Source organism: Tachyglossus aculeatus, chromosome 10, assembly GCF_015852505.1.
Source record: "Tachyglossus aculeatus isolate mTacAcu1 chromosome 10, mTacAcu1.pri, whole genome shotgun sequence".
Classification (NCBI taxonomy): Eukaryota; Metazoa; Chordata; class Mammalia; order Monotremata; family Tachyglossidae; genus Tachyglossus; species Tachyglossus aculeatus.
The window spans coordinates 65,039-88,580 of NC_052075.1; the positions used below are offsets into that span (position 1 = coordinate 65,039).

General features: G+C 53.9%; 1 protein-coding gene across 1 annotated transcript in view; it reads right to left on the bottom strand.

The window, feature by feature from the left end:
* Positions 1-12,231: 12,231 nt before the first annotated feature.
* GLIS1 (GLIS family zinc finger 1) overlaps positions 12,232-23,542 on the bottom strand; it is a 79,306-nt gene continuing 67,995 nt past the window's right edge. Inside the window, exons 8-10 of the mRNA XM_038752614.1 lie at positions 17,523-17,707; positions 12,718-12,885; positions 12,232-12,546 (exon numbers count right to left, since the gene is read on the bottom strand). Of these exons, the coding sequence (XP_038608542.1) occupies positions 12,410-12,546; positions 12,718-12,885; positions 17,523-17,707 (490 nt within the window). The 3' untranslated portion in view covers positions 12,232-12,409. The remainder of the gene's footprint in view (positions 12,547-12,717; positions 12,886-17,522; positions 17,708-23,542) is intronic.

The following is a 23,542-nucleotide window of genomic DNA, read 5'->3' on the forward strand; positions in this document are numbered from 1 at the left end:
GCCGGCCTGCCTGCCCGCCCTCTCGGCCCGCCGACAGGCAGACAGACAGGAGAGACAGAGACGGAGACAGAGAGAGCGAGGGAGATCTGCCCGCCGACCCGACAGAGAAGGGAGCCAGATCGATCTGCCCGGGGAGCTCGGGCGCGCAGCGCGCCAAGGTGCCAGGGTGTGGGCCCGGGGAGGGGCGGGGCCCGGGGAGGGGCGGGGAGGGGCGGGGAGGGGGGGGCCCGGCCGGGGAGGGGGGGCTCCGGCCAGGGGAGGGGAGGGGCCCCGGCTCAGGGGGCGGGGCCCGGGAAAGGGATGAGCCCAAGGCCCTCGGCGGGGGCGGATCTCATGGGCAGCACGTGCGAGGGGAAAGGGCTGAAACGCGAAGGGGCGGGGCCGGACGGCGGGAGGGAGGGCCCGGAGAGCGGCCCGGAGGGAGGGAGGGGCCGGGGAGCGGGAGGGAGGAGGGCCCGGCCCGGCCCAGCCCAGGCGTGACGCCGGGGCGGCGGGGGAGGGTCCCCGCCCGTAGGGAGAGGCCGCGGGCCGGACGAGGGGCCCTGGCGATCGGCCACCCCGCAGTGACCAGGGGCTCAGCACTGATTGCCCGCTTCCCCCCGACGGGGGCCGCCCCGCTGCGGCCGTTTGGTTCGGGGCTGCAGGTGGCCCCCGGGGGGCAGGGGGGCCGAGCCGGGGGTCCTGCCCAACGCCAATGGCCGCGGGACTCTCCGGGGACCGACCCCCGGACGGACGGCCGGACGGACGGAAGGGCGAACTGCGAGCCGACAGTGTGAGGCTCGGTGCTGAGCCCCCGGCTTTAATAATAATAATGGCATTTATTAAGCGCTATGTGCAAAGCACCGAATGCGTCGCTTCCAGGGCCCGAAGCAAGGTGAAGACCGCGTGTCGGCTGGACCTAGTGGTGACTGAATAGTTTCAACCAGAACACAGTTGCTCCACATTTCTTCTGTGAATTCCTTTCGAAACGGCGGCCCCGCCTCTCCCCTCTCCCGCCATCGTCCACTCCGCTACCCGCAGCGTCGCCGACACACGCTGGTCCGGTGCCCCCCGACCGCCCCTCCCCACAGGCAGGCTCTCATTCATTCATTCATTCAATCGTATTTAATGAGCGCTTATCGTGTGCAGAGCACTGGACTAAGCGCTTGGGAAGTGCACGTTGGCAAGATATAGAGACGGTCCCTACTCAACAGCGGGCTCACAGTGTAGAAGGGGAGGACAGACAACAAAACAAAACATATTAACAAAATAAAGTAAACAGAATAGTAAATTTGTAATATACGATTGAATGAATGAGTGCGTCCCGACCCCATCTCCTTCTCCCGCTACTCCCCGGCTCGTGCTTTTCACTCTCCCGCTCCCAGCGGGCTGAACACGGCTCTCCCCATCTCCGCGGCCCTCCTGAAACCTCACCTCCTCCAGGAGGTCTTCCCCGATTCATCTCGCTGCTCTCCAGGGCACATCCTCCCAACGAGTCACCTCCGCATTTCCATCTCGCATCGCAATTCACATCCCACATATCAGCCCACGACCCCCGGCAGCATGTACGTACCGATTTCCACACTCTACCATTTAACCACTTTTGCACACCCATCTTTCTATTCTCGTCGTTTGCCTGTTAACGGTTGTACATGTCCGCATTGGATTACAAACTCCTTGAGGGCAGGGATTACACTCTTTCGAGCTCAAAGTATAGTGCGGCGCATCGGGAGGTGTTCAATAAGTACAATTGATTGATTGGCTGCTGAGGCCTCTATTGAAAATAATTTCCTAGGCTGCTGGGCTTAAAGAGGAGGGTTGGGCTGGGGCCCAGGGGCCCAGAGTGAGGATACTGCCGCCTGGGATGCCACTGACCCCAGGCAGTGCCCAACCTGCCATACCCCCCCACCCCGGGTGGCTGACACAGAACTGGGCTCCTGCTTGGACGGATGGGGCCTGGAGACCGGGAGGGGTCTGGCCCCACAGCCTCCCAGCTGGGCCAACGGGCTGTTCTCTGAGCAGCAAGCACTGGGCATTCTCAGGGGCACTGACTTGACAACATTGGTGACTATCCGGCACTTAATCGACCCATCAGGCAATCGTATTTATTGAGCACGCTTTGTGCAGACCACTGTACTGAACGTTTGGGAAAGTACGATACCACGGAGTTGGTACACGTGACCCCTCCCCACAATGTACAGACTAGTCTATAGGAAACGTTTACATTCGGTCCATGTCTCCTCACTCCTCGAGACCCTCTAGTGATTGTCCATCCACCTCCACGCCACTCCTTACCACCATCGATTTTAAAGCAATCAGCTTCGAACTCCCCATCTTACCCCCCTGATTTTCTACTCCAACCCAGTCCACACAGTTGGCTCCTCTAACGCCAACCTGCTCACTGCACCTCGATCTCGTCTATCTCGCCGCAGACCCCTGGCACACATCCTCCCTCTCGTCTGGAGCTCTCCCTTCTTTCACGTCCTACATGTCCGACACACCATCACTAGCCCCGCCTTCAAAGCCTTATTAAAGTAACATCTCCTCCAAAGAAGCTTTCCATTGATTCATTCGTATTTATTGAGCACTTACTGTGCACAGAGCACTGTACTAAGCACTTGGGAGAGTACGGAATAACAATAAAGTGAATCATTCCCTGCCCACAACGAGTTTACGGTCTAGAGACCAACCAATCCCTCATTTCCCCTATTCTCTCTCCCTCATGCGTCACCTATGCACTTGACTCTGTATCCTTTTAATAATCATCCCGCTCTGTCCCAAAGCACATATGTACATTTTCATAATTCATTTAATGTCTGTCTCCAACTGCGAGACAGGGGACGTGTCTACCACCTACTGTATCGTGCTCTACCCAGCGCTTAGTACAGTGCTCTACACACATTAAGTGCTGGGTAAATACTATCGCTTGATCCATTCCCAGCCACTGGGCCCCGGAGCACAAAGAATGTGGAGACGAAGAGGCTGCTGTAGTAGGGTGTGGTCCCCAAATAATGCTCAGCATTCTGGAGATCAGAACACATTTATTTCATATACTCTCTTCTCTCCGACATAGGCGCTATTAATTACAGCTGGATGCACAAATACTGCCTAATGCCCAGGGGAGACCGTGTTTTTGTTGTTGTTTTTTAAACATTTTTCATGTATGCATTTAGGGATTGTAAAACAAAACAAAGCAAAAACCCAGTTAGTGCTCTTGATTGGTCCCATAAAAAGAACGTTCAACGAAAGGAAGCTAAACCAAGTCTAGTTTCCAAAAGAAACTTACGCCAAACACATTATTGAGAAGCAGCATGGCTGAGAAGCAGCATGGCTCAGTGGAAAGAGCACGGGCTTTGGAGTCGAAGGCCATGGGTTTGAATCCCGGCTCCACCCCATGTCTGCTGTGTCACCTTGGGCAAGTCACTTCACTTCTCTGAGCCTCAGTTCCCTCATCTGTAAAATGGGGATGAAGACTGTGAGCCCCATGTGGGATAACCTGATCACCTTGTATCCCCCCAGCGCTTAGAACAGTGCTTTGCACATAGTAAGTGCTTAACAAATGCCATTATTATTATTATTATTGCATTCCCCAAAGCCAAAAAAAAATCATTAAGGGACCAAAACAAAAGAAGTAGAATGGCTCAGTGGAAAGAGCTCGGGCTTTGGAGTCAGAGGTCACGGGTTCAAATCCCAGCTCCGCTACTTGTCAGGTGTGTGACTTTGGGCAAGTCACTTCACTTCTCTGGGCCTCAGTTCCCTCACCTGGAAAATGGGGATTAAGTCTGTGAGCCCCATGTGGGACAACTTGATTACCTTGTATCTACCCCAGCGCTTAGAACAGTGCTTTGCACATAGTAAGCGCTTAATAAATGCCGCCATCATCATTAATGGTATTACGGTGCATGCCCCAAGTGCCGTGCAAACATGCACTAACGGGCAAAGATTATGCACCGAGGCAATGCGCGGTTGCGGCCTGCACGGGGCGCGGAGCAGGCATCACTGCCAGTCTGCAGGGCCTGGCTGAGCTCCGAGCCCCCCTTGGCCTGCGGTCCGGCACCGGAGCGCGGCCGTTCCCGACTCGGAGCCGCTCTGTGTCCCGGCCGCTACGAGGCCACCCCCCTAGGTCCCGCCGTGCAGCCCGGCGGGCTTCGGCCTGCGGCCCCTCCAACGGCGGCAAGCGCGCGCGCGCGCTGCCCGCTGCGCTCCCCTCCGCTCCCCAGGCCGGAGCTCTTCGGCACCCGCGGCTCACTGCGCAAGCGCGGCAAAGCCGTCCCGCACGAGCGCGGGAAAGCCGCCCAGCGCGTGCGCGGGAAAGTCGCCCAGCACGAGCGCGGGAAAGCCGCCCAGCGCGTGCACGGCAGAGCCGGAATGCGCGGGCGCGCGGGGGGGGCGGGGGCGCGCGCTCGGAATCCCGGCGACCCAGTCCCATCCCGCCGGGCTGACAGTGGGCTCACAGTCTAAAAGGGGGAGACAGAGAACAAAACCAAACATACTAACAAAATAAAATAAATAGAATAGATATGGACAAGTAAAATAAATAAATAAATAGAGTAATAAATATGTACAAACATATATACATATATACAGGTGCTGTGGGGAAGGGAAGGAGGTAAGATGGGGGAGGGAGAGGGGGACGAGGGGGAGAGGACGTCTCCCCCTTTTAGACTGTGAGCCCGCTGTTAGGTAGGGACTGTCTCTATATTTTGCCAACTTGGACTTCCCAAGCGCTTAGTACAGTGCTCTGCACACAGTAAGCGCTCAATAAATACGACTGATTGATTGCAAGCTAAGCACTTTGAGACTGTCATCTCCACAACTTCCCTCCTCCTACCTCTTGTTCAAGTCTCCCTAGATAATAATGATGGCATTTATTAAGCACTTGCTATGTTCAAAGCACTGTTCTAAGCGCTGGGAGGTTACAAGGTGATCAGGTTGTCAATCAAGCAATCAATCATATTTATTGAGCGATTACTGTGTGCAGAGCAGTGTACTAAGCGCTTGGGAAGTACAAGTTGGCAACATATAGAGACAGTCCCTACCCAACAGTGGGCTCACAGTCTTCATCCCCATTTTACAGATGAGGTCACTGAGGCACAGAGAAGCTAAGTGACTTACCCAGTCACACAGCTGACAAGTGGCGGAATCGGGATTTGAACCCATGACCTCCGACTCCAAAGCCGAGCCGTGGCTCTTTCCACCGAGCCACGCTGCTTCTCTATTCCCAGCAGTATCTCAAGAAGAGATCTTTCATTCCTTCATTCTTTCGTATTTATTGAGCGCTTACTGTGCAAAGCACCACACTTCGTGCTTGGGAGAGTTCAATATAACAATAAACAGACACTTCCCCGGCCCACAACGAGTTTACAGTCTAGAGGGGGAGACGGACACTAATACGAATACATAACTAAATAAGCTATAGATTACAAATATGTATATAAATTCTCTCAAAATCTACGCCTTCCACTTGCACATCTGACCCCACCCCATCACACCTTTTCAAAACCACTTGCCCCTTTCCTTCCCTCCCTAGCAGCCATCTTCAACCGTTCGTTCTCCAATACCTTCGTCCCCACTGCTTTCAAACACAGATGTCTTCCTTATCTTAAAACAAACCCTTCCATTGACCCAGAAGCTCCCTTAGTTATCGCCCCATCTCCCTCCTACCATTTCATTCCCCTAGCCAGTTGTCTACACCGATTGCCTCCACTTTCTCCCCTCTAATTCTTTCCTTGACCCCCTCCTCTCTCCATCCACCTGCCCTCCCGTCCATCCCGCCCGTCGGGGGTCGCTCCCCTCACTGCGCACCCCCCAAAGAGCCCGAGCTTCTTCCTGGTCCCCGGGGAGGCGGCCCCGGGGCCCATGGAGGAGGAAATGGAGGGGGCGCGGCACGCCGGGTTCCAAGTCCTCTCCAAACCCCAAGCCGATGTTTTCTCCATCGAAAGGGCGAACTCCAGGCTGATGCAAAGCTCAGCTAATTCTCTTTTATAGGCGTGGAGGCAATAACTGAAACTATTTTAACCGAAAATCCCATTTGACAGATTGGCTTTTATTTGAATTTTACTTTCTCAGGGTTTTCCCCTTGGGGTCCTAATGCAAGCCAGCCGGGCTGCCTCTCTCTCCGCTCCCTCCCTCCCCACGTTCCAGGTCCCCTTGCAAAAGAAATCCGATGGCTTCCCAGGCTGCACGCGCGTCCACGGGATTGGCGGCGGCCCGGAGATGGAAAGAGTGCAGGTTTGAGATTTGCACGGCCCTCCCCACCGAGAGACAATAAATACCGTCCCACGGCCCGGGAGGGCCGAGCGGCCGGATCAGGTTATAAAAATTCCTTATAAAAATCCTGCTGCTCCCTCTGGGCCGATCCCGAAGGGAGAACTGTTTCTGGAACTCGGGGCTGAGCGGCCCCGGAGGCGCGAAGACGGACAGACGGGCATGGGGCCGTCTCTGTCAGAGCCGCTAGAGGGCGCTGTTCCCCCCCGCCGTCCCTCGGCCAATCAATCGGGCAAGTAAGCCGGCCTTTGGAGTCTGGCAGCGATCAATCAATCAATCAATCAATCAATCGTATTAATTGAGAGCTTACTGTGTGCAGAGCACTGTACTAAGCGCTTGGGAAGTACAAGTCGGCAACACATAGAGACAGTCCCTACCCAACAGCGGGCTCACAGTCTAGAAGGGGGAGACAGAGAACAAAACCAAACATACTCACAAAATAAAATAAATAGAATAGATATGTAAATAAATAGAATAGATGATATGTAATAAATAGAATAGATATGTAGCAGAGACTGGCGGCCTGCAGGAGACCCAAGATGGGGTGAGCGCTTACTGTGTGCAGAGCACTGTACTAAGCGCTTGGGAAGTACAAGTCGGCAACACATAGAGACAGTCCCTACTCAACAGCGGGCTCACAGTCTAGAAGGGGGAGACAGAGAACAAAACCAAACATACTAACAAAATAAAATAAATAGAATAGATATGTAAATAAATAGAATAGATGATATGTAATAAACAGAATAGATATGTAGCAGAAACTGGCGGGCTGCAGGAGACCCAAGATGGGGTGAGCGCTCCCTCTTGTGGAGAAGGCGAGACCGTGCAGCCAGGGAGGGGGGGACTTCGACTTCTGAAAAAGGCAAAGGGGCAGGGAGGACGATAATATTAACGATGGTGGTGGTATGTGAGAAGCAGCACGGCAGAGTGGATAGAGCACGGGCCTGGGAGTCATGGGGTCTGATCCCGGCTCCGCCATCTGTCTGCTGTGTGACCTAGGGCAAGTCACTTCACTTCTCTGGGCCTTGGTTACCTCATCTGTGAAATGGGGATTGAGACTGTGAGCCCCATGTGGGACAGGGACTGTGTCCAACCTGATGTGCTTGCAGCCATCCCAGTGTTTAGTATAGTGCCTGGCACACAGTAAGCACTTAACAAATACCACAATCATTATTAATATTATTATTTGAGAGTTGGGAGATGAGGGAGAGAGTGGGAGCAAGGGTTTGGGAGAGAGGAGAGGGTCCAGGGCACAGGAAGAGGGGCCGGATTATCTGGGGCCCAACTGGGAAGGAGAAGAGGGGATTTGAGGCCAGGAGAGCATCCGTGAGGCAAAGGAAGAGTTTGTGTCTCACCAATGAGTGTTGCATTCAACCCGCACGATCAGTCTGTCACTGAGTCCTGCCACTTCTACCTTCACATCATATATGTTGCCAACTTGTACTTCCCAAGCGCTTAGTACGGTGCTCTGCACACAGTAAGCGCTCAATAAATACGATTGATTGATTGATCTTCGAAGGGCTCTTTCCTCTGCACCCAAACTGCTGACCCAGGCCCTTATCCTATCCAGCCTTGATTTCTGCATCAGCCTCTTCACTGACCACCTTCTTTCCCTGTCTCCTCCCACTCCAGGCCATACTTCAGCACTGACTGATTGCCCAGATCATTTTTCTACACAGTCATTCAGTCCGTGTTTCCCCGGTCCTCAAGAACCTCCAGTGGTGGCCCCTCCACCTCCACATCAAACAGAAACTCATCACCAATGCCTTTAAAGCACTGGATCAGTTCCCCTCCTCCTATTTTACCTCGCTGATCTACAACCCAGTAAACACACTTTGCTTCTCTAACATCAAACCACTCTCTGCACCTGTATCCCGTCTGTCCCTCTACCGACCCCTTATTTAAGACCTGCCTCTGACCAGGAACTTCTTCCCCCTTCATATCTAATAGACCACCACACTCCCCACAGTCAAACTCCTCCTAAAATGACACCTCTTCCAAGAGGCCTTCCCTGAATAAGTCTTCATTTCCCCATCCACCCTCCCCTCTGCATCTCCTGTGCACTTAGCTGTGTACAGTGCTCTGCACACAGTAAGCGCTCAATAAATACGATTGATTGATTGAGCACTTTGATACTCACCTCACCCCCACAGGGCTTACATCCAAATCCTTAAATTCCTCTATTTTCCTTATCTGTAATTAATTTTCATGTCTGTCTCCCTCTAGTTCCTTGTGGGTAGGGGATCGTGTCTACCAGCTCTACTGTATTATACTTTCCCAAGCACTTAATACAGTGCTGTGCCCACAGTCGGTGCTCAACGAATACCATTGATCGATTTTTTTAATAGTATTTGTTACGCACTTAATCTATCAATTGATTGATTGACCATCAATCACTGAGGGTTAGAGAGCGGGTGGAAGGAAGAGTTTGGGAGGCCCCACAAGGGAGTTGGGTGGTTGATTCTGGAATAGTCAATGGGGAGATATGGGTGAGACAGTCAGTGAGGAACGAATGAGTTCACTGCTCCACTAATCAATCAATTGGTGGTATTGATGGAGCACTGACTGGTTGCTGAGCACTGTATTAAGTGTCTGGGAGAGATCATTAGAGTTGGTAGACGGGATCCCTGCTCTGCCCTCACCCAGAGGAGACTCTGTGTGTGGAACTGTGTGGAGTACACTGAAGGAAATAGTCATAATAATAATGATGGTATTTGTTAAGTGCTTACTATGTGCCAAGCAATGTTCTAAGCCCTAGGGGGATACAAGGTAATCAGGTTGTCCCATATGGGGCTCACAGTCTTAATCCCCATTTTACAGATGAGGTAACTGAGGCACAGAGAAGTTGACTTGCCCAAAGTCACACAGCTTGGAGCACAGAGCACTGTAATAATAATAAAAATGATTGTATTTGTTAAGCGCTTAGTATGTGCAAAGCACTGTTCTAAGCGCTGGACTGGGCACGATACAGTGGGAAGAGGAGCATACATTAGTGTTGATAGGGTGGCTAGACGGGACCCCTGCCCTGCCCTGTCCTAGAGGGCAGGTGGGCAGGTGGGGATGCAGGAAGGGCTTGGCCAGGTTGCTCAACCTCTAGACTGTAAGCTCATTAGGGGCAGGGAATGTGTCTGCTAATTCTCTAGTATTGTATTCTCCCAAGCGCTTAGAATAGTGCTTTAGACTTCTAGACTGTGAGCCCACTGTTGGGTAGGGACTGTCTCTATATGTTGCCAACTTGTACTTCCCAAGCGCTTAGTACAGTGCTCTGCACACAGTAAGCGCTCAAATACGATCGATTGATTGATTGCTCTGCACAAAGTGCTCAATAAATACCATTGAATGATTGATTGACTGAGGCGGGATGATTGAGGTTTGGATCTGAGAGTGGCCGGAGGATGTGAACTTACTGACCCGTGGAGCCCCGGAATGGCCTGACCAACATGAGCGGGTCTGGAGGTCAGCAGAGTCCAAGAGTGGGCAGGAGCGAGATGCTGGGGCAGGAGCAGGGCCGTGACATCTTCCAGGGCCAGTGCACATGTTGGGGTTGAGGGGAGGAAGGTGAGAAAGAAGTCACGCTCACCCCGACTGACATAGGACTTGGCTGGGTGGAGACTGGATGGTTGACGTTTGGACCTAGAGTGAGCGGCAGGGCTCAGATTTATGATAGGGGCTCCCCTCACTTCTGTCAGGCCGTGCACCAGGGGTGGCCCAGGCTCACTTACCTGACTCCACTTTGTGGGGAGAGGGGCCCGGGGACCCAGAGTGAGGATACTGCCGCCTGGGATGCCACTGACCCCAAGCAGTGCCCAGCCCGCTGGGCCCCAAAACCTGGTCGGTCAGGTTCAGGCTCGCTTGGCTGTCCCTCCCACCCGGGCGGCTGAAGATGGCCGTCCACCTGCCAGACCCCGGGTGGCTGGCACAGAACCGAGCTCCTGCTCCGCAGCCCCCCAGCTGGGCCGCCCTGCTGACCATGCTGCCTGTGAGCGAGGCTGCCTCTCCCAGCCCAGCCCAGCCCAGAGTCAGTGTCAGGCAGCGGGGCCAGGAAACCCCAGACCTTGGGAGTCGGTCCTTGGGAGGATGTGTGATGGCGGAGTTCCGGGGGCCAGCCCGGGGCGTGGCCTACTAGGGAGAGCCCAGAGACTGGGAGCCTGAGGATCTGGGTTCTAATCCCAGCTCCACTGCTGGTTTGCTGGCTGGCCCGGGGACCATTACTTATCTTGTCTGAGCCTCGGTCTCTTCATCTAGGAAAATGGGGATAGTGTGCTTCTTCTCCCTTCCCCTTGGACTGGGAGTCCTGTGTGGGATAGGGACTGGGTCCGACCTGATTGTATTGCATCTAGCCCAGCGCTCAGTTCAGTCCTTGGCACAGTGTAAGCACTTAACCAACACCACAATAATTACAGTGATAGATATTATTATTTCATCATCATTATTATTATGACCCATGGCTCTGGGATTAGGCTTAGTGGTCCATGGTTCTAGAGGCCATTAGGATGGAATCCATTAATGGTATTTATTGAGTGCTAAATGTGTGCACAGAACTGTACTAAGCACTTGGGAGAGTAAAATAGATCCCTGATCTCAAAGAGCTTGCAGTCTAGTGGGGAGACAGACATTAAAATCAACTACAGGTAGGGGAAGCAATCAAATATAAGGGCTCTGGGGGAGACAGGTATGAGGACCCAAGATCTCAGGTGTCGCCTAAGTATCTGTAGGTGAGAGTAAAAGGGTGAGGACATGAGAGGTTAGTCAGGGAAGGCCTCCTGGAGAAGGTGTGATTTCAAAAGGGCATTGAGGGCGGGGAGAGTGGTGGTGGTCTTGCCAGATGTGCAGGAAGAAGGAGCTCCGGGCAGGAGGGAGGACTTGGGTAAAGGGCCAGTGGCCAGAGGGGTGAGAGCAAGGGGAGCCCATGGATCAGGGGATAAGAGCAAGGGGAGCGCATAGCCCACGGCTTAAGGGCGCTCCTCGGCCTGTATGTCCGAGAAGCAGTCACCGGCGGCTGCCGCAGTCCTAAGGGGGCCGTTTGTCGCTCAGGGTTCATTTGGCCCCAGACAGATCCGGGCCATAAATGGATCTTATCGGGAAGAATATCCTGTCTCGATTCCTGGATCTAAGAAAGTCTCCCTCTCTCCCTCCCTCCCTTTCCTCTCTCCCTCCCTCCCTTTCCTCTCTCCTCCCTCCCTCCCTTTCCTCTCTCCTCCCTCCCTCCTTTCCTCCCACCCTTTCCCCCTCCCTCCCTCTCCCTTTGCCACTCAGAGAGGCTGAGGCCATCATCTGGTTTCCAGTCTTTAATGCTTTCTGGGAAAATGGAAGATATAAAACCAGTTGAGGAACGGAAATCCATTCTGTACATTTTTATCTACATGAGGTCTGTGACTAAAAAATTCTTAGCAATCAAGAAACGTCCACCGCTCTGGGCACGACACAGTCGTTGGGACAATTCAGTGTCCGTGGGAAAACCCACCTGTTGGGAAGGCACCCGCCATGACGCGTTCCACATGCGACGTGTTTACAGTTCAGAAGAGGGTATGGGAAACGACCACCCCAGATACCCTAACCCTACCCTCCGATCGCCCAGGGCCCAGATCCAGGGCCCGTTCTGCTGGTTCCCCTCAGCACTCAGTTTGGTTCCCAGAGTCGGGGCTGGGGGCAGGGGGTGGGGGAAAGGGAAGGCGGGTACGTCACAGGATTGGGTCAACTGAGCTCGTACAGTCCGGCAGACTAAATACATGTGCTGGAGCAGCCACATGGAGCAAAGCACCGGACACACCTCTGGAGTGAGCACTGGACACAGGTCTTAGGCGAGCCCTGGGCACATCTCTTGAGCGAGCCCTGGACACAGCTCTGGGGTGAGCACTGGACATAGTTCCGGGGCAAGCCCTGGACACAGCTCGGAAGCAAGCACTGGCCACAGCTCTGGAGCAAGCACTGGCCACAGCTCTGGAGTAAGCACTGGCCACAGCTCTGGAGTAAGACTTAGACACACCTCAGAGGCGACCCCTGGACACAGCTCTAGGTGGAGCACTGGACACGGCTCTGGGGAGAGCCCTGGACACAGCTTTGGGGGGACCACTGGACACAGCTCAGGGGCAAGTCCTGGACATAGGTCTAGGAGGAGCACTGGACCGAGCTGGAGGAGGAGCAGAGAATGAGGTCCTGATGCTTAGGTGTCCGTGTAGATGGAGGGGAGGGGAATCAAACAATGGTCAAAGGCTCCATTAGGGAAGAACCCAGGCCCTACCGCGCTGCCGGTGCCGACTTCCTCAGATGGATACTGGCCGTCGGACATGCTGTCGTAGCCTGCCGAGAGAGCAGAAGGAAGGCGCTGTGAGGGCAGTGTTGGAAATCCCTTCCCCGGATTGCTCCGGACAAGAACTAGTCTCCTCTGCCCGGTCCCCGGGTGCCCCGCAGGTGTCCCCAACCTCCCCGTCCCCCCGGCCCGGTGCCCACGGCTCTGACAAGCTAGGTTACCTGTCTGGGTGCTGAGACCGGGGTAACCGTTGGGCCTCAAGGGGGTGAAGCCAAGGGGTTCTCCAGCGGTGGCAGCCAGGACCTCGGGGCAGGAGGCCGGGCCCACGGCTCGGTAGCGGTCTCCGTAGTGGAAACAGTTTTGGATCGTGTGGAAGCTGCCTTGATAACCTGAGGTCAGAAAGGAGCATAGTTCCAGCCCGGCTCCTGCCCTTTCCCAAGAGACCACTCCCAAGACTTCAGTCCTTAGAACAGGGCTCTGCACATAGTAAGCGCCCAGTAAAAACCACTGACTGACAAAAGATGCTGCCCTCCACCCTCTGCCCTGGCACCGGCCACCTTCTGCCCTCAATCTTCCACCCCCTGCCCTCCGCCCTCCATTCTTGGCCCACTGCCCTGGCGTTAGCTTTGGCCTTGGCTAGTCTTCTGAACAGGACCGGAAACGTTTATGAGGCAAGGACTTGTGAAGTCTCGCAGAACATCAGAACCTCTCGATCTTTGAGCAATGCACAATCCCTTTCACGAGAATCCCGTGTCAGTGGGTCACGATGAACTGTATCAACTGAGCTCCTATTGCGTACCGGGAACTTACTATATGCAGAGCGATGTCCTGGGGGCCTACTGTGTGCAGAACATTCATTGATCTGGGAGTTTACTGTGTGTAGAATACTGTACTGGGTGCTTACTGTGTGCAGAGCATTGATCTGAGAGCTTACTGTGTGCCAAGCACTGGACTGGATATCAACTCTGTGAAGACCTATGAAATGGCTGCTCTGAACAGTGCTCGGCACACAGCAGTCATCAGTTGGCACTGGAGATGTGGATGGGCTCACACCGGAGGTGCCTCCCTGATCTTTGACCTCTGCCTTGGCTCTCCCTTGGTCCCCACTCTGAAAACCCATAGTCAGTTGCAAGACCCAGGTGGTCCCTGGGCATCCTCTTCAGAGAACATCCTGATCTTCCTCTCTCCCCATCCCTGCAAGAGCCCTGCACCGGGCACCCCAATTTTAACAGATGCCACCGGGACAGGATTCCCAGATATTTTCTAGAGCTCAAGATGGGACAGGGCTTGGGTTGTTGACCCTAGAGTGTCCCAGGGAGGCGGTGGGAGGGGTGGACTAGCCAGGGGCCAGGAGAGCTCGGGAAAGACACGCAAAGACACTCACATTGACATACAGAGATGCAGACAGACCCACATGCTCACTCACAAGGGTAAGCCTAGAAGCCAGAGGAGAGAGTAGAGGAGTAAGCACTGAGCAGCAGCAGCAGCCAAAGGAGAGAGGAGAGGACCCAGGAGAGAGGGGACAGCCACAGCTTCCAGACTATTTTCTTCTTAGGGTATGTGCAACTACCCACCCATTACAACTCGAGGTCTCTGGGGCTGCTATACCATGTAGGTGCCATGTAGGTGGCATGCAGGTGTTTTGCAGACAACTCGCAAATCACCCACCCTCCTCACTACTCTGTAGAGCCGGCCATGACCCCTGAGGGTGGGAGGATGTGAAGGCGGAGGTCGGGGAAGGGCAGATAAAGCTCGTGGCCAGCCGCTCCCTGTCCCTGGAAGAGAGGCATCATCCCCACATCCTGCACAGGGCACTGTTCTCTGTGGTGATCACAGGGGAGGGGCGGTTAGAAACTGGGCCGGAGAGGGAGTGGGGGCCCCATCCTGCTTCCAAAATCACATCTCAGGGGGTCGCCATGTGTGGGGGAATGACCAGAGGGAAGGAGGCAGTTCGAAGCTGAGTGGAGGAGGGAATCGGGTCCCTGGCCTGCTTCTGAGGTCACCTCTCAAGGTGTCGTCACGCAGGGGGCCCAAGATGCTGCTGACAGAAAATAAGAAAGCCGTGGGAGCATGGGCAGGCTAACCCCTTGGGTGCTGTCCGGGGCCTGGGAGCCCACGGTGTGAAGGAACGGTGGGCCATCCGTCCCTCAAGGAGGAGGTTGGGATCCAGAGAGTCACCGGGAAGACCTCTGCTGGGCTCGGCTCCGCTCGCCCCTGGTACACAAGTCTGGGGGCCGCCGGGGGCGGGGGGGGGGGGGGCCACACACGCAGGCTCACGGCTCGCCTGCTTGGAGAAGCTCTTCCTGACTGAAGCCCCATTTTGGGTAGGGAAGTTCCATCAATCAGTCAGTCAATCAATCAACACTGAACGTACGCTGTGAGCAGAGCACTGAACTAGGTGCTTTGGAGAGTACAACACAACAGACTAGGAAGAAATGATTCCTGCCTACAAGGGGCTTCCACGTTGTGGTCCCTCCCTAGGCTGCAGGAACAGGGAGTGTGAGCTGGGAGTGAGCGGGAGGTATGAGTGGGATATGTGACCTGCTACTGTGAGTTGGGAGTGTGAGTGGGGAATATGAGTAGGGAGTGTGAGTGGGGGGATGTGAGCAGGGACTGTGAGTGTCGAGTGTGAGTGGAGAATGTAACCTGTGATTGTGAGAGGAGAGTGTGACCTGTGAGTATGAGCAGGGAGTGTGAACTTTGAATCTGAGCAGGGAGTTTAAGCAGGAGGTGTTAGAAGGGAGTGTGAGCAGGGAGTGTGAGGCATGAAGGGGGAGTGTGAGCCATGAATATGAGTTAGGAGTGTGAGCAGAGAGTGAACTGTGTACTGAGTGCTTGGGACAGTACAACACAGTTAGTAGACACAAGGGGCGGGGGCGGCTGGGTCATCAGCGAGGGGCCCATCACCTGGCTTCCTCCATCGATGGGGCTGGTAGATGCCAGTCCCCAGAGCCCACAGCCCAGTCCCCTGCCTACAGGACTCCTGAGGAGACCCAAACCCCAAACCTGTTCTGCCACCGTATCTGCCTCTGTCCCAGAGCCAACCACTAGCTTGTCCTCTGGTGGAAGCTTCCAGAACCTCAGCTCGTTGGACCTCCACCTAAACCTCTTACTGAACCTCCAGCCAGACCTCTGACCTAACCTCCTACCAGACTTCTGCTGCTCCCGAGTCTCTGCCCGGACCTCTGGCAGGAGCGTCCGTCTGGACCTCTGACCAAACCTCCGGCTGGACCTCTGCCACTCCAGGGTCTCCAGCCAAACCTCCAGCTGGACCTCTGCTGTTCCTGAGCCTCTGACCAAACCTCGGGCCATATCTCTGCCTCTCCCGAGCCTCTGCCCAGACCTTTGGCCATACCTCTGCTGCTCCCAAGCTTCTGCCCGGACCTCTGGCCAGATGTCTGCCACTCCTGAGCCTGTCTGGACCTCTGGCAGAAGCCTCTGGCTGGACCTCTGACCAAACCTCCAGCCGCTCCCTGAGCCTCTGCCGGGACTTCGAACCAGGCCTACGCCCAGACCTCCTTCATTACCTGCTGCCCAGCCTGTGCCCTTCTAGGCCAAATCATCGGTGGGCTCCAGAGGACTGGGCCACCCTATCTGTCTTCTTCCCAGAGCAGGAGGGACCAATCAGAAGCCAGCGAGCCCTCGGAGGAGCCGTAGGGGAAATGGTGCCTGTTGGCTGGACTGTGAGTGGGGTTCTCGGATCCCAGCTGGCCTGAAGCTGCTGGTCTCTGGCGACCTTCTCCTGTCCTCACTCCACTCCGCTGATCCTGGACCCCGCCAAGACTCCCCCACCACAACACACACACACACACACACACACACACACACACACACACACACACCTCCAAGGGAAGGGCAAAAGATGGGGCCCCAATCTCTACCTCCAGGAGACTGCCCCAAATCCCCAATCTGAAAGCGTGCAGGCCGCTGGGCCCGTATTCCACATTCCTCTGGCTGCCCAGCATTTGGCCCATGATACATTGATCACTGACCGGGACAAGAGTTGGAATATCCTATGCATATCACAGTCTGCCAGCATCTCCCGGGCCTCTGCCTCCCTTGCTTTCATCATCATGCTCTTCACCACTGAAACCACTACCACCACCACCATGGTCACTGAAGCCACCACCACCATTATCCCATTCACCACCAACCACCACCTACAAAATCACCACCACCAATCACCTTAATCACCACCACTATAACCACTGAGACCAACACCATCATTAGCACAGTCACCATCACCACCACGATCACAGAAACCACCACTACCATTATCCCATTCACCACCACCACTACCATTCACCCAATCACGACCACCACAAACACACCACCACCACCGTGACCATAATCAACATAACTACCAGCACTTTGACCTTCATTCTCACAGTCACACCACCATGACCGCTGAAACCACCACTACCATTGTCCCATTCACCAGCACCGCCATTATCACCATCTTCGTCACCCAAATCATCACTATCACTACTACTACCAATAGTCACCACCACCATAATCACTGAAACCACCACAACCATCATCCCAATCACCACTGCCACCACTATCATCACCATCACCACCACAGTGAGCCCTGAAACCACTGCTACTATTATCCTACTCATCACCACCACCACCACCGTAATCCCCACTGCCGTAACCACTGAAACCACTACCCACATCGACCCAATCACCCCCGCCACCACCATCATCACAATCATCACCCCCATGACCACAGATATCACTTCATTATCCCATTCACCATCACCACAACCACCACCACCATCATCCCAATCACCACTACCACCACCATGTACCATCACTATTACCAGCACCACCACCACAATCCCAAATCACTAACATCTCGACCTCGATCATCACCAGCACCACTGCCACTAAAACCAGCTGAACACAATCACCGTGACCATCCCAATCACCATTATCACTATCACCACCAGCACCATCACCTCCACCAGCACCATCGCCACCCTCATATTCCAATTCCCCGGGAAGCTCGAGTGGCTCCTACCTTGGGGTGCTTGCTGACCCGACTGGCTCTGGAACGGAGCATAAGGTTTACGTGGGCCTGCGGTGAAGAGGGACCCATCTGGAGAGAGGCTTTGTGGTGGCTGAGGGGTATGTTTCTGCAATAGGGAAGGTGGACCGAGTGTTTTCAGAGGGCTGACATGAGGTGAGGGAATACTTGGCGTGAGCCTAAAAGAAGAGAAAAGAAACATCTTGGTCAGAGGGAAGGAAAGGGGATGACAGCCAACTCTGGAAACCTCCCAACCCCCACCCCACCCACGTGGGTGTCTTCCCACGTGGTCTATCAGAAATCAACCATGCTGGTGCTGAATCAGAACCGTGCCTTTTTAAAGCACCGTGAAAGAATCATTAGCTTGCCCAGGAAGATGCCCCTACCAGCTATCCTGGAATCAGCAGACAACCACTTCCCTGACTAAGCCCTCATTTCTTCTTCTCCTACTCCTTTCTGCTTCACCCTTGCACTTGGATTTGCACCTTTTATTCACCTCTCCCTCAGTCCAACAGCACTTAAATCCACATCCATCATTTTTTTGTTTATATTAACATCTGACTCCCCCTCTAGACTGTAAACTTGCTGTGTGCAAGGAACATTTCTACCAACACTGTTATATTGTACTCTCCCAAGCACTTGGTACTGTGCTCTGCGCACAGTAAGCTCTCAATCAATCCATCAATAGCATTTATTGAGCCCTTACTATGTGCGGAGCACTGTACTAAGAGCTTGGGAGAGTTCAATCCAACAGAATTAGTGGACATTTCCCTGCCCTAAACACTTACTCAGTCGATGTGCAATTGATCGATTGATTGTTTGCATCTACTCCAGCACTCAGCATATAAGTGCTTACTAAATGGCCCAACTCCCATTTTAGACACATATGGCACACTTAGACAAGGACCCATGGTGCCCACTCGTGGGCAGGGAATGTGTCTATTAACTGTTATAGTGTACTCTCCCAAGTGCTTAGTGCAGTGCTTTGCACACAGTAAGCGCTCAATCAATATGACTGAATCACATGCTTAGAACAGACGAGACCCCACCCTCAGTGCCCCTCGGGTGAGGGACCTGCCCCCACCCCGAGTGGCCTGGGGTTTGAGAAAGCGAGGAGGCACCAGCTATCACCCCCACCCCACAACCCCCAGCAACATTACGGACCTCCCCACAGGGTCGAGGCTGAATCCATTGGCTAGTCTAAGGGTTGGGGAGGGCAGGATCCGGGTGAGGTCTAGACAGGGCCTGGGGGCTTCTCCCCTTCCTCCCCTCACTACCCCGCAGCTGGTTCTGGCAACGGGGGCTCCACCCCTCCTCCCCTCGCTGCCCGGCAGCTGGTTCTGGCCATGAAAGCTCCTCGCCCTCCACCCCTCGCTATCCCATAGCTGGTTCCGGCCACAGCCTGCCTCAATTTGGGAGTGAGAGACTGTGTTTGGTTTTGATGGATCATCTGCATGGCTTCCCGCCTCACCCTCACCCAGTTCCCCAACCCCTGTGTTGGGGGTCTGGCTTGGGGACCTTCCGCTGATGTTCCCATGCAGACCACCAGTCCAGGACCGAGGGGTCTGGCTATCCTGCTCCTGCTATTGGCCAAACCCTGCTTCCCCACCAAAATCTCCCATCATGTTCACAGTCATCCCTCCCTCCACGGCATCTCCTCTAGTGCTCACAAAGTTCTCCCCGACAAAGATCTCCCACCAAGTTCATAGTCTTTCCCACCAAAAATTTCCCTCACTGCTCAGTTCCGCCCCAATCTCCCACAACACTCACAGTCTCTCTGTCACTGTTTCCCAAAGTGTTCACAATCCTCTGGCCTGAACTTCCTCCCTCTTCATATCCTCCTGACCAGGCCTCTCCCAATCATCCCAGCCCTTCTAAAATCACCTCTGGCTTCACTTCCCCCAGTGTCACCCCTCTATTTGGCACCCACCGTGCCTTTACATACTCACAGTCACTGGTAGCATTTTGGTATAGATGTTATTACTTAGGTACTCATCTGCCCATGTAACCACTTTCTTCCTCCTGTTGGGAAATTAAGCATCTGTCTCCCCGTCAGACTGAAAACCCCTTTAGGGCAGGGATTGGGTCTACCAGATTCACTGTACTCTCTCAGGCACCTAGCGCAGTGCTTGGCACAGAGCATGTGCTCAGTAAGTACTAATGATCGATCGACTGGTTAAAAACAGAGAGAAAATGTCAGTTGGAAAAGGGAAAAAATCCCAGCCCCTTCAAACAGCTTCCATATTTTCCCAAAGGCAGACAGACCACAAGGAGGCCAGACATCCTGGGGAAGCCATGTCTCTCGGAGGATCCAGGCGGCGGTGGGGGTGGCAGTGGTGGGGGTGGCGGGGCAGTGATGAGGGTGGCGGGGCAGTGATGAGGGGGGAGACGGTCCCAAGTCTGTGGGAGGGGAGCAGCGAGCATGGGTCCATTTCCTATATGAAAGCTCCATAGCTGTCATCCAAGCCATGCAGAGCTTCATCAGTCAGTCTCATTTAGGTGAGACCAGCATGTCTGGGCCCTCAGTGAGGGTTGGGGGATGTGGGGTGAGCTGACATTCCCCACCCCCTGCCAAGGCAGCGGGGTCACCGCAGACTCTGGCAGGCAGCGAGGGGGGTCTCTGGAAACATTGGCAGGCGACAGGGGTCTCCAGAGATAGGGGCGGTCAGGTCTCTGTGGACACCAGCAGGCAGCGGGGTTTCTGGAAATTCTGGCAGGATGGTCTCGGCTCCTTTGGAAGGGAACGACTTGCAGGGGGTCAAGTCTCTGGAAAAGGTTTCAGAAAGGGGCCTTCGGTGCATGGTGGGGCTGAGGGCGAGGTATCGAGGGGCCCATCCCTTTCTCTGAGCTGGCTCATGTCATATTCCCACAGGGCCTCTTCCGTGCCCAAACCAGATGGCCGGTGGACACCTCCCAGCCCTAGAGGGTCACTTGTGGCAAGGAAGAACAGGGTCCAGTTGGTTTCCAGGAGGAAGACTTCCTCGTAGGGGGAGTAAAACCTTCCCCCAAAACAAGAGTGAGCAAGGATTTCCATCTCTTCCCTCTCACTGAGGAGCGTGTGTCCTGCTGAGCACATCAATCAATCAGTCGGGGTTGATTGAGCACTTACCATGTGAAGAGCACTGTACTAAGCACTTGGGAGAGTAGGACACCACAGAATCGGTAGCCATGATCCCTACCTACCAGGAGCTTACAGTCTAGATGGGGAGATGGACATTAAAACAAATAACATAATAGTAATAATAATGGTATTTGTTAAGTGCTTACTATGTGCTGAGCACTGTTCTAAGTACTGGGTTGTCCCACTTGGGGCTCACAGACTTCATCCCCATTTTACAGATGTGGTAACTGAAGCCCAGAAAAGTTAAGTGACTTGTCCAAAGTCACACAGTTGACAAGTGGTGGAGCAGGGATTAGAACCCATGACCTCTGGCTCCCAAGCCTGAGCTCTTTCCACTGAGCCATGCTGCTTCTCATTGTATTGTACAGTGACATTGCATTGTACTCTCCCAATGCTTAGTACTGTGCTCTGCACACAGTAGTGCTCAATCAATACCATTGATTGATTGATTGATTGATTATGGAAATGTTCATAAATGTGGGGTGGCTGAAGGTGGGGTGAGAAGGGTATGCCCATGCCGTGTACAATGAGGAGGATGTGTCCATGCCATGTACTGTGACCAGCGTGTGCCCTTGCTGTTTACAGTGAAGAGGATGGGTCCACACCTTGTGCAGTGAGGGGGATGGGTCCACACCATTTATAGTGAGGAGGGTATGTCCATGCCGTTTACAGTGACGAGGACGTGTCCAGGCAGTGTACAGTGAGGGGCATGGGTCTAAACGGTATACAGCGAGGAGGATGTGTCCACGATGCACTAATCTGGGCCCTGGGTGGAAGCCAATGCTGTAGCCGTGTTTCTGTTCTGGATCTTGCCTTTGGAAGTTTCTGTCAGCAAAGGCTCAGGAAACAGTTATGCTGAGTATTCTTCCTCTCTCATTCTCTCTTCCTTACATCCATTTGAATTTGGGCGATTCAACGCTAATCACTGCCAGGTGTCCATCCCTAGTTGGGGGAATTTCTGGAATTTGCAGCCTCCTTTACCCTTCTCTCCACCCTAGTCCAGTCCCATCCCCCTCTTCAAGCTCTTACCCCTCCCTCCAGCCCCTGGACTCCATCAGCCCCTCTGTCTCCCCAGCCTCCTTCAACCCCTTCAACTCCTTCAACCCATCTCCCTCCCTCCCTTCTGCCCAGCGGGGCTCTCCCATCCCCATCCCTTCTCCCGGCTCCCCTCTGGGCCACCAGGAGGCCCAAGAGCCTGGCACCTGCTGCAGGTCACCAGCAGGCTGGTGGTCACCAGCAGGCAGTCGGGAAGCTCCCTGGTCAGGCAGTGCCCCCAAATACTCTCAATCGATCCATCAACCCAAGTGCCCCCTTGCCCCCAAAGACTGTCACTGCTGGATTTTTTCTTCCTCTGGTCCTCCCACACTGACCTGCACTCATCATCATCATCATCATCAATCATATTTATTGAGCGCTTACTGTGTGCAGAGCACTGTACTAAGCGCTTGGGAAGTACAAATCGGCAACATATAGAGACAGTCCTTACCCAACAGTGGGCTCACAGTCTAAAAGGGGGAGACAAAACCAAACATACTAACAAAATAAAATAAATAGAATAGATATGTACAAGTAAAATAAATAAATAAATAAATAGAGTAATAAATATGTACAAACATATATACATATATACAGGTGCTGTGGGGAAGGGAAGAATGGACCTTGCCCCCCACCAAAGCGTTCAACTTAGGAGAACGGCAGGGGTTGACCCGCTTCTCCAGACGCCTGTGCCTGTGCCCGTGAGCAATTAGACCCTGAATTGGTCCTCCTCGCTGGTCTCCCTGCCTCCGGCTTCACCATCTAAAGTCCATACTTCCAGGTGCAGCACGGATTATCTTCCTGTAACCTCACTCAACACCAGTTTCTTCATTGCTTAAATAATAATGATGGCATCTGTTAAGCTCTTACTATGTGCAAAGCACTGTTCTAAGCGCTGAGGGGATACAAGGTGATCAGGTTGTCCCACATAGGGTTTCACAGTCTTAATCCCCATTTTACAGATGAGGTAACTGAGGCTCAAAGAAGTTAAGTGACTTGCCCAAGGTCACACAACAGACATGTTGGGGAGCCAGGATGAGAACCCATGACCTCTGACTCAGGCCGGGGCTCTTTCCACTGAGCCATGCTGCTTCTCAGAAGCAGCTCAGAAGCTACCCATGGCTTCCCATCTCCTTCCTCATCCAAGAGACCCCTGACTATCCACTCCAAGGATCTCTGCCAGCTTCCTCTAACCTAAAGATCAGTTCTCTTCACCTGCCGCTTATCGGTTGGCTCTCTGGACCTCTCCCAAGCTCTCCTCCTAACTGTCACATGCAAAGAAAAAGATGTGTCTTTTGATTTCAAAGACAAAGCCATTTTTTCTTTCATGACCCTTCTCGGAGATCCCCTAAAGGATAGAGCTTGGGAGTCAGAAGACCTGGATTTTAATCTTGACTCTGCCATTCACCTGCTGTGGGACCTTTGGACAAGTCACTTCACTTCTCTGTGCCTCAGCTTCCGAATCTGTAAAACGGTAATTCAAAACATTTTCTCCCTCCTTCTTAGACCGTGAGTCCTGTGCGGGATGAGAAACGTGGCCGATCTGATTACCTTGTGTCTACCATAGTGCTTGGCACAGAGGAAGCACTTATATATGACAACGCTTAGTAGCAGTGATAAGTTCTACTGTGGCGTAGCCATTCCTTGCCAGTTGGCAACGGGACAGGTCTATCCCAGGAAAACGTGACTCCCATCCCCACCCACCCCTTTACCTTTAGGCTGCCCCTGCTCAGACGGGAACTCAATACAAGGCTCACCTTTGCCAGTCTTATAGCCTGGACAACTGGGAGGGTTGCTGCCCTCCTGTCCTACTCCAACCTGCCCTTTCCCAGCATCCTCAGCCCCAGCCCCAGCCTCA